The 12,164-nt window shown below is 34.7% G+C and overlaps 1 protein-coding gene across 4 annotated transcripts in view; it reads left to right on the plus strand.

Annotated features, from left to right (window-relative positions):
• Positions 1 to 12,164, plus strand: part of ADAD1 (adenosine deaminase domain containing 1) — a 118,416-nt gene that overhangs the window by 52,715 nt on the left and 53,537 nt on the right. The window contains exon 12 of one of the 4 annotated variants that reach the window (XM_036922980.2): positions 40 to 2,672. The exons of the other annotated variants lie outside the window; for them this stretch is intronic. Within the exon in view, the coding sequence (XP_036778875.2) occupies positions 40 to 153 (114 nt within the window). The 3' untranslated portion in view covers positions 154 to 2,672. Of the gene's footprint in view, positions 1 to 39; positions 2,673 to 12,164 lie in introns of those variants that run through there. 4 annotated transcript variants of the gene reach the window in all.

Consider the following 12,164-nt stretch of genomic DNA (forward strand, 5'->3'; position numbering starts at 1 on the left):
TGCCTGTATTCTATAATTCAATTTTTTTTCTTTCTATAGTGTATGTCTGGATCCTATCAAGAAGCTAAAACTTTATTGAAATCCTACTTGCAGCAACATGGCTATGGCGCCTGGATTGTGAAATCTCCTTGTATAGAGCAATTTAGTATGTGAATTAGGCAATTCATTGTCATATTAAAAATCTGTTACTTTTTGGTGTTTTGACTAGTAGAAATATTTTTTAAATATTGGTGATTTTCAGCTTTAAAAATCAGAGTCTTGGGACAGCAGTGGCTAGAGACTGCTGAAAATTTATAAATGTTCAAGTCAATTTACGTTGAAACATTAGGGGTTCTAAACTTTTTTTATTTTTTGGAAAAGTAATTTTTGATTTATTATGAAGCCATTTATTTTTATAGACTAAATTATAAAGCCATTACTCATTTTGTAGTTTAAAAGAAATTTTCTTGTAAGTTTTTAAAGTTATCCATGCAGCAGATATTCACCATTGTGTCCTGGTATGGAACTCAAGTGTTCTGTTGCTTTTTTATAATTAGAAGCTAAGAATATAAATAATTATCTTATTCATTTGTTGATTTATTTAACAGACATTTGACTGCCTGATTTTTGCCAATTATGGTGCTGCATGATATTTAAAAAACAGTAAAACATCTTTTCTCATGTCAGAGAAGTTCATGAATGCAAACTACATCTATAAATGCAGAAAAATGTTAAAGTATGTTAGGGAATAATTTGATAAATTAATTATTTTGATTAATAGAGGGTTATCACAAATGCTTTAAATAAGACTGCCCATTTTCAAGTGTCCTAATAGATCCATCCAAATGTGATTTAATCCTTTTTAATTTAGATGAGTGGGGATTTCTAATAGTAGACCAATAAAAGATTAGCTTTATATTTATATTTGTTTATATAGTGATTAGATGGAAAGGAAAAGTTTAATTACTCATGAATTAGGTTATATATCTTTAATTAAGTTGTGACTTCCATACTTTACCCTCTTCAACCGTTTCCTTAGTTTCAGTTATAGATGAATTATATATTACTGGTTCTCAGACTTCTTCCCTCCTACCTTGGATCTTTATTAAATTTACAAGTTTCATGCCATCCCATGTGAACTATTATAATGTCTGATGAAGTTGGTGTAGGTTGTTTCATTTTTGTCTTGCCAGTGGTTTTCAGCCCCGGGCAAGTTCACTATGGATTCAGTGTGACCAAAGAAAATGACAGCAAAACGTTCTTGGGGTGAAAGGGTCATACCCAACTTTATTTTCAGGTGTCAGGTCAGTCACTAAAATCCCGTTCACTCAGAGTGCGTCTGCAGGCAGCAAGCTGGTCTCTCCCTCTGGGTCCCTCTGTCTGCACAGCTGTCCTCTGGGCCTCTTTGCACAGCCATCCCACACAGCTGTCCTCAGGGCCTCTCTGCACAGTCGTCCCACACAGCCATCCTCTGGGCCTCTGTCCTTGGTGCTGCCACCACGCCAGCCTCTGCTCTGCTCTCTTGCAGCCTTGCAGCCCTGCCACCATGTCACTCCCAGAGCCCTGGGTGGAGCTCTTTATATAGAGTCAACAGCCATGTATTGCCCACAGGTGTGCAGTGAGCTAGTCAACCACTGCCAGGTGAGAATCCTGGCCACAGGAACTCTCATTTTATCCACAGTTTTATTGTCTCTTCTAAAAGTACCTTTGCAAGGATGAAGTCACTAGTGATTGTCATTCTTTGTTCAGGAGTGGAAGCTTGTTAGGAAGGGATCCAAGCTGCCCTTTGTCAAAAGCATCAAAGCTTACTATATTTTTTATGTGTTATAAATTGGGGTTGTAAGAGAGATTTTGCTTGAAGAAAAACTTATAAATTCAGACTTCTGAACTTCAACTTCTCAAGTTGTTTAAAAACCACTAAACTAGTTGCATCTCAGTTTAAGTCCTCTTTTAACTCTAAGGTTTTATTACCTGAGGCAAGCATTGAAGGTGAGGAAAATGTAGAAGACTGAAATGGTAGAGAGAATGCATTTCATTTGGAAATAATAAAGCAAATGTTAGATGGGAAATATTACAGTGTTTGGTGCTAGACTATAGAAGACTGGATGGAAAATTTGAGAGTTGAATCTAGCAGATGTTCTCAGTTTGGTAGGTAGAGGAGAGCCCTTAAAGGATTATGTGTAGGGTAGTAACATACATTAAAAAACCATTCCACATTTTTTTTTGCTTATTTATTATGGAAAATTTCAAATAGACAAGAATAGAGAGAATGGTGAATGAATCTCTATGTACCTACCCATCACCCAGCTTCAATAATTATTGAAACATGGCAGTAGTATTTCATATATATCTCCCCAAATTTGATTATGTTAGAGAAAATATGACATGATATTTCATCTGAAGATGTTTTAATATGTATCTGTAAAATATGAGGACTCTAATACACATACACACACGTATGTGTATAAACACAGTTCAGTTAGCACACCTTAAAAATTAATAGTAATTCTTCCATTACCTCATAAATGTTTTGTAAGTTGTAGTCAAGATGAAAACTACATCCATATATTGGAATATGTATGTTAATTATGTATTAATGTATAGGTTTTCTTTCACTCTTTTTTTTCCTTTTGATTTAGTTCTTGAAAAACTTGGGTCCTTTGCAGAGTTTCCTACAATCTCATGTTTGCTGTTACCTTCATGACAGCATCTTATATGTTCCTCTGTATTTCCTGAAACCAATAGTTAAATCTTGAGGCTTTCAAATTCAGGTTCAGTTTAGCAGAAATACCTCATAAGCAGTATTGTGTTCTTTCATCGGAATACTGATTCTGGGATCACTGGGATCCTACTGGTAGATGCTGGGAATACTACTTCTATTAAAAGAAATGTCTGCTTATAAATTATTTGATTACCTAGTTAGTACAGAAAAGGCTGGATTGTTTCTCTTTATGTTTTTGAAATAATCAGTTGTTTCCTATAAAGTTAACCAATGAGAACATTTTTAGTATTACTATGAATTTAAACTTATTTGTGTTTCAGTCATTACAGTTAATGTTCCTTTGCATATTCAAACTGCTCTCTCTCATCAATAGGCACCTTTTCTAAACATCTCAGTATTTTTTGCTTAGTTGATGATTCTAATGCTATTTTAGGTAATATTTTGTGTATTTTCTATTTATTTGTTGCTGATATATATATATATATATATATATATATATATATATATATATATATATATATACACAACTAATTCTTCATACATTGGCCTTACATCTAGTGACCTTGCTAGATTACTTCTAATGGTTTATCTGTGGAGCTTTTTGGATTTTTTTTTTTTGTATGAATTTGATACCTCTAGCATTTACTTTTTTTTTTGGTATCGTTAATCTACAGTTACATGAGGAACATTTTACTGGACTCCTCCCCATCACCAAGTCCCCCCAACAAACCCCATTACAGTCAGTGTCCATCAGCGTAGTAAGATGCTGTAGAATCACTACTTGTCTTCTCTGTGTTGCACAGCCCTCCCCATGCCCCCCCCCACATTATACATGCTAATTGTAATGCCCCCTTTCTTCCCCCCCCTCCCTTATCCCTCCCTTCCCACCTATCCTCCCCAGTCCCTTTCCCTTTTGTAACTATTAGTCCATTCTTGGGTGCTGTGAGTCTGCTGCTGTTTTGTTCCTTCAGTTTTTGCTTTGTTCTTATACTCCACATATCAGTGAAATCATTTGATACTTATCTTTCTCTGCCTGGCTTATTTCACTGAGCGTAATACCCTATAGCTCCATCCATGTTGTTGCAAATGGTAGGATTTGTTTTCTTCTTATGGCTGAATAATATTCCATTGTGTATATGTACCACATCTTCTTTATCCATTCATCTACTGATGGACACTTAGGTTGCTTCCATTTCTTGGCTATTGTAAATAGTGCTGCAATAAGCATAGAGGTGCATCTGTCTTTTTCAAACTTGGCTCCTGAATTCTTAGGGTAAATTCCTAGAAGTGGAATTCCTGTGTCAAATGGTATTTCTATTTTGAGCTTTTTGAGGAACCTCCATATTGCTTTCCACAATGGTTGAACTAATTTACATTCCCACCAGCCGTGTAGGAGGGCCCTTTCTCCACAGCCTCACCAACATTTATGTTGTTTGTCTTTTGGATGGTGGCGATCTTTACTGGTGTGAGGGGATATCTCATTGTGATTTTAATTTGCATTTCTCTGATGACTAGTGATGTGGAGCATCTTTTCATGTGTCTGTTGGCCATCTGAATTTGTTCTTTGGAGAACTGTCTGTTCAGCTCCTCTGCCCATTTTTTAATTGGATTATTTGCTTTTTGTTTGTTGAGGTGCGTGAGCTCTTTATATATTTTGGATGTCAACCCTTTATCGGATCTATCATTTATGAATATATTCTCCCATACTTTTTGTTCTATTGATGGTGTCCCTTGCTGTACAGAAGCTTTTCAGCTTGATATAGTCCCATTTGTTCATTTTTACTTTTGTTTCCCTTGCCTGGGGAGATAGCTTTTTGGATTTTTAAAATATACTATCATGTTATATGTGAATAAAAATAATGATTTATTTCTTCTGTCCCAATCTTTATCTTCTAATTTTTTTTCTCTTTTTTTATACTGGCCATGATTTCCCACTACAATGTAAATAGCAGTAGTGAGTCATACCCTTGTCTTATGTGGAAACTGTGTCTTTTGAACATTATCACAGTAGTCTTCATTAGCTTCCTTTCTTTCTCTTATGACAGAATGTTCTTGCCTCATCTTTTGCATTTGCTCCCCAAGACTAGAAATTGGCCTTTTCTCTAAAGTGCCCTAGTTCCTTTTCATGGAAAGTGATCTTTGGAAACCATAATCTAGGTGCTGTGGGTACCTATAGGCTGGTGAAACAGCAGGTCTTTTCAGAAAAAAACAGCTCAGAAATAATGTGTATTAATTTAAGATAAAATGTTTAGTTCATATTGATACTTTCATTTCAAATACAGATCCACAGGGTTTTTAGTTAATCTCTTAAATCTTAACATTTGTATCTTCATTCTCTCACATAAAAGTCCTGGTTCCTATTGGTACCTTCATAATTTCTTATTTTTTCACAACACACATACATACAGTAGTCTCAGAATAACAATACCATCACTACCATTATAATATGATTACTAAAAACAATTTAAAATAGTTTCCATCCTTATGATACCAGATATATACAAATTAATACATTTTAAAGTAAACTAAAATAACATTTCTGTAACTTAACACCTCCATCTTGACACATTTCAGATTATTCACTTGATTTGTCTCTTGATATTTAACAGTTGAGATTTTTAAATTACTATATAAAAATATAACAAATTGGTAAAATATGGTGTATACAAAGAAGCCTAACTTTTATCTCTGTTCCTTCCTGAGACTGTATGTGCACTTTTACACACAGGCACATATACATCTATAAATATTATCTAATACAGATGTATCATTATTTAGGTTTGTTATTTTAACCTTCCATTATTTTTAATATAACCATACACATATGCAGATGTAAAAATGGAGAACATTTAGGCTGTTTTCCATTTTTTTGCTGTTGCAGTGTTCTAGCAACAGTTTTTTAAGGTTGTTTAGGGAAGGAGCAAGTGGAAAGTCAGGAGCCTGAGGAAGAGGTAATGATGACCCAACCAGGTTTGTGATCAAATATTAAGGAGAAGATAAATTTAAGCAATGGCAGAGAAGTAGGACCTGAAAATAGATGATGTGAGGTAAAAGATGGACAAGTCAAAGATGACTCCATGGATTTGACCTGGATAACTGGGATATATTATAAATAGAAGTAGAGAAGAATGCAATTTGATTTGGTTTAAAAAATTTGCAGTTTTTACATTTTTAAGGTGATAATAAGATTGTCAAGTGGAGATGATTCAACAATTGAAAATAGAAACCTTGAGAAAGTTTTGGAGTAAAGATCAAAAAGTTAGGACTCCCCTCCAAAGAGTTAATTATCCAAGTTGTGAAAAATGGTGTTTGCCTCTTCTCATAGAGTATAAAAACACAACATTAGGGCTAGAACCTCAAGGAGTGCTTATATTTTGAATTTGGAGAAATAAGAGGAAACATCTGGAGTTGTTTTTGACAGGCAGGTGAAAGTGAGAATAGCAGAAAGAGAAATTTCAAAAATAGAATACACATTCTCAAGTGCTTCATAGAGGTCAAGAAGAATGAGGACTACAAAAATTATCATTGGATTTGGCAACCGGAAGTACACCAGTGACTGAAACTGCAGTTCCCAAACATGGTTGCTCAGGAGAGGCACCATTCCATGATACCCTGATTTGGCAGATCTGGGAAAAGGCCTCATATCTGCATTTAACAAGTTATTACAGATAATTTGATGTGAGTAGTAGTTGACCACACTTTGAAAAACAGTGAACCTATAGAGTAATAAAAAGGTGGTGGTGGCAGAAGTAAGATGGGCCACATTTGACGATTTTGAGGAGTGACTGAATTCTGTTCTTCTACAGCTTGGGGCTGAGAATAATATGGCAGTGGTTAGGTTTCAGAGTTTTTTTGTTTGTTTATAAGACTGGGAAGATTTAGTTAATATGCATGAAGTTACAGTAGAGCCACCTCATATGATATTTATGACTTCTTTTGGGAGATAGTGCATATTAACCATGTTAGAAAACTGGCCCAGCTGCAGTTATGTCAGTTCAGCTTAGGGCATTTTGGGTTATATGAATACATTATTGAAATGGCTGAAATCCTTCAAAAATGAGGGAAATAAGCTAGAGTAAATAGAATTAAATTGAGGAAGGGCTGGATATAGGAGAACAGCGGATTGTGTGCAGGGTATTTTCAAAGTTTGAATTCTTAAAGATTTATCCCTGTCATATATTTTGTCATGCTCTCCTCATTCTCGCCCACAATCTAACTCAGATTTTAGGAGAAACAGTACCATAGGCATAAGTGTTGGCTAATGGAAGGAGATTTAGTGTTCAGTCACTTTGACCTCTGAAGGATCTGCATGGGGCCAGGGACAGCTAGAGCCCTGGACAGTCAACTCTAACCTTAGGTAGCCTGTTATTTACCCCCATGGTCAGTATTGCCTTTTTCTTATCTCCACCATGTTGGAAATGAAAAAGGTTACTGCAGTATTCTAAACCTCTTAATAATAAAATGTGGTGGTGACCATGTATTAACGCAGGGCCTGTAGGGGATAAAACAGGGCAGTGCCTATAGGGTATAGAACAGACAATTATATCTTGCAAAAAATTTTTTAGTTGGGAGTTATTTTTAGATGTAATTATATTTCATTTTGCACATGAGGTAAAGTGACATGACTGAGCATTATTTTAAGGAGGTCTTAGATGAAATTTGTGAAAAGTAATTTGAATATAATATGTACATGAAATATGTACAAATATTTTGATGGGAACTGGATATGAATGTTGTCAGGCTTCATGACAATAGTTAATAAAGATCACTGTGACTTTCAAATGTAAGTTTATGTTCTTTGAGGATAAGCGCAGATTGATGGTTCCTAGATAAAGATAATTGTTCTTTGATGTGAGAAAGGAGAAAGAGTATTGTTAAGTAAACAGGAAGCATGAGAATTTCCTCTTTAGAAATCTTTTGATCCTGATACCATCCTATAAATTAACTTGACATGAAATACAACCTACTACTATGTCACTTCTTGTGTTAGAAAAGATGTCAAAAGTAGTTGATTTTATTTAGTGTTAATAGTTATAGTATTACCAAAGGAGCATCCTCACTCCAAAAACAGTACGTGCTCCTGGAAATAACTTACATGTTTTGTATATGTTGAAAATTCTGAGTCTGAATTGTCTATTTTTATGGTACTTTAAGTCTGGATTATTTTCTATTTTCATAAAAGCTATAATTTTTATTTGTTACATAATGGTAGAGTTGAAAAGATGTACTACTCCTAGAAGGTTGGTATTACCATTGAAAACTTTAAAACGAATTATTTCCTGAGAGTTAGAGCTTATTATTCTACGTGTATTAATATACTTGTCTGTTAGAGTTTTGCTTTGCACTTTGACTGTAATTTAGAAGATTTTCACTATTGTAGAAGCATTCTAATATGTCACTTGTTTGGGCAGATAACTTTGTAAGATTTTTAAGCTACATCTATGGATGCTTTTTCAAAATTTTAATGATTTTTGTTTTCCCAGATTTTTTTTGAATTTTCACTAATTGAAAAATATTTTAAAGTACATCTTTATATCATGTTCAAATCAAACTGAATATTTTAGCTCTAAAACTGTCAAAGTTGACTTTTCTTTGAAAATTGAAAAATATGGTGGCATTGCCTGCAATGATCTGCACCATAGGAGATTTCATGATTTTGTTTTTTTGGAGTTTACCACAATTAGTCCCCCAGTTTATTCACTGATTCCTCCTTCCTACTTCTCTAATAATCCGATTTGAATAATTTATATTTCTTGAATATATCCTGTCTTTTCTGCTGGATTGTCTTTACTTACATTCTTCCATCAGCTTTGGAAATAGCCACTCTGTCTTATGTATAACAACTTATATTATTAACAGTCTATTTTAAATTAATAACTTAAATTCTAAAAATCTCCACTCTGTCTTACATATAACAACTTGTATTAACAGTCTATTTTAAGTTGATAACTTAAATTCAAATGTGTTCTCAAGCTCTTTCATTTTTACTTCTCCCAGTGTTTTGTTTTTTATCACAGCTTATTTTTTTTTATCTTGTTTGTGTATCCTTTCACAAATTATTGTAGTTAATTGTTTTTACTACTTTTATCTTTTAGATTTCATACTAACTGTATGAGTGGTTAGTCCACTACCTTTACTATATATTTACCTTTACTTGAGAGATTTATACTTTCATATGTTTTTCACATGTTTTCTCATTACTAATTAGTGCCCTTACTCTCAAACTTAAAAAGTCCCTCTAATATTCCTTATAAGACTAGTTTAGTGGTGATGAACTCCTTTAGTTTTAGCTTCCCTGGAAAATTTTTCTTCTTCAATTCTGCATAATAACTTTGCTGGGTAGAATATTCTTGGTTGGGTTTCTTTTTCTTTCAGTAGTTTGAATTTATCACGCCACTCCCTTCTGGCCCGCAAAGTTTCTGCTACAAAATCTGCGTATAGTCTTAAATGGGAGTTTCCTTGTACAATAGTTTATTTTTCTCTTGCTTCTTTTTCTCCTTATTCTTTAACTTTTAACATTTCAATTGTAATGTGCCTTGGTGTGGGTCTCTATGGGTTCATCTTCTTTGGAACTCTCTGCACTTCCTGGTTCTGGATGTCTGTTATTTTCTACCAGGTTAGGGAAATTTTCAACTGTTATTTCTCTGAATAATTTTTCTGCTCCTTTCTCTCTTCTTCTGGGACTCTTTTCAAGTGGATGGTGGTTTGCTTGATGTTGTCCCATTAGTCCTTTAAACTGTCTTCACTTTTTTCATTCTTTTTTCTTTTTTGCTGCTCTAATTGAATCAGGTCCCCTGCCCTTTTCTTCAAGTTCACTTATCATTTTCTTTAAGCCAATTAAACATAGCTCTTTATAAATTAATTTTGACAATACCTTCCAGAGGTAGAAAAATATATCTATAACATAAATAGACATATATAAGCATACAGACACAGAAATCTTATAGCTTTTAGGAACTTCTAGCCATGTCTCAGATACAAAACTCAAAACAATATTTGGATCCAAACTGTATTTCTGGCATATGGACTAAGTCAAGGTTACCTGCTCAAACAGCCAGTTTTTCACTAAAGATTTTTTATTTGCTTGTCATAAGGATCCTTTTAGAACTGTTTTTACCATCATTTTATCTTTTTTTTTTTGGTGTCATTAATATACACTTACATGAACAACATTGTGGTTACTAGATTCCCCCCATTATCAAGTCCCTACCACATACCCCATTACAGTCACTGTCCATCAGCATAGTGAGATGCTATAGAGTCACTACTTGTATTCTCTGTGCTATACTGCCTTCGCTGTGACCCCCCCAACATTATGTGTGCTAATCACAATGCCCCTTTTTCCCCTTATCCCTCCCTTCCCACCTATCCTCCCCAGTCCCTTTCCCTTTGGTAACTGTTAGTCCATTCTTGGGTGCTGTGAGTCTGCTGCTGTTTTGTTCCTTCAGTTTTTGCTTTGTTCTTACACTCCACAGATGACTGAAATCATTTCTCCGCCTGGCTTATTTCACTGAGCATAATACCCTCTAGTTTCATGCATGTTGTTGCAAATGGTAGGATTTGTTTTCTTCTTATGGCTGAATAATACTCCATTGTGTATATGTACCACATCTTCTTTATCCATTTATCTACTGATGGATACTTAGGTTGCTTCCATTTTTTAGCTATTGTAAATAGTGCTGCGATAAACATAGGGGTGCATCTGTCTTTTTCAAACTGGGCTCCTGTATTCTTAGGGTAAATTCCTAGGAGTGGAATTCCTGGGTCAAATGGTATTTCTATTTTTTGTTTTTTGAGGAACCTCCATACTGCTTTCTACATCATTTTGTCTTTTAAAACTCCTCCATTACCAAGCAAAGAATGCATTACATTGTTTCCAAGAAGTTTGGAATCCTCTCTTTTAAGGGTGCCTGTTAAGATGGACTTATATAAGTTAAAGTTACTCCAAAGTGCCCATTACAGTTCCAAAAATTCACTCATTTTCTAAAAAAGCACAAGATCCTGGTCCTTATATAATGCGAACCCAATCTTTGGCTTTAGGTTCCCTAAGACATCTTACCTTTCTGACAACTATTCCAAAACAGGAAATCACATGTCTCTCACCCTGCTGCCCCACTTTGAACAGAATAGGATGACTTACCAAGGAGCTTCAACACAATACTAGTATGCACAGTGAAGTCCTCTGAGCACAAAATACAAAGAGAGCAGAGCTCAGATACAAGAGAGACTTACCCTCAAATTCCAGAGTCGATGAGAAAGCAGTGAGCTCAGTGGTGTCTGTGGGTACCAGCACCTGTGGCTCACCAGACAGAGTTATTGGGGGGTCTTCTTTGGATCCCACCTTTGACGCTATAAAATGTCAAAGGTTCAGAAATAACAGAACTAAAACCAATGATTCACTGATGTAATAATTACTAAAAGTTTATTGTGTCCACATCAAAAGGATAGTTTGCAAACAGAGAGCACTCAAACCAAAACATGGAATGAAGCTTAGGGGTATAATATTATAAAGCAGCTTATCTAATCGGAAAGCAGTGACTGTTTGTTCTTCACAGTGATTGAAAATTAGGATTTTCTTAAATGATAGGGAATTGCTCAGTGGTTACCTCATACCAACTTTCAGAATAGTTCACATTTTTCTTGTGATTTCCAGAGGCAAGAAATGACTTGGTGATCAAGTGAGTCATCTTCTGCTATCAGTATTTTACCTATACATATGTTAAAATGCCATAAGACATTGTCTTATTAACTAGCCAGTAATTTTTCTATGTGGTAGTGTTCATTTCTCCCTCCCTCCTTCCTTCCCTTCTTCCTTCCTTCCTTTTCTTTTTCTGAAGTTACGTGCTTCCATCTGAGATATTTCCCTTCAGCCTAAAGTTATTCCTTTAGTACTTTTTGTAGTTCAGGTCTGCTCTTGACTAATTTTTTCAGCATTTTGTCTGTAACATCTTTCACCTAAATTTCTAAAGAAAACTGGGTACAGAATTCTAGATTATCATGTGTTTTGTTTGTTTTGCTACTTGTACATCATTATTTTCCAGCTTTCATAGATGTTGTTGAAAAATTATCCAGCAGTTTTGTTGCTCTATTAAAGGCAATGCCTTCTTTTTTCCACTAGCTGCTTTTTCTGTTTTTGCTTTACCGCAGTTTGATTATGATTTCTCTGGGTGTGGATTTGAGAGTTTTTTGCGGGTGTTTTTTGTTGTTTTATATTTACTGAGCTTTAATCTGTAGGCAATGTCCTTTCATTGTTTATGAAAATTATTAACCATTGTATCTTCAAATATAGATTCTTCCTCTGTGCTTTGTTTCCTTTTATAATTCTAGTTACTTGTACCTTTAGATTTTTTTACAGTATTCTACCTGTTTCTTATGTTCTTTGTGTTTATACCTTCTTTTTCCTCTGGTCTTCAGTTTGATATTTTTAATTGGTCTGTCTTTGGATCAGTAATCCAGGCTTGTG

Source organism: Manis pentadactyla, chromosome 5 (assembly GCF_030020395.1).
Source record: "Manis pentadactyla isolate mManPen7 chromosome 5, mManPen7.hap1, whole genome shotgun sequence".
Lineage (NCBI taxonomy): Eukaryota > Metazoa > Chordata > Mammalia > Pholidota > Manidae > Manis > Manis pentadactyla.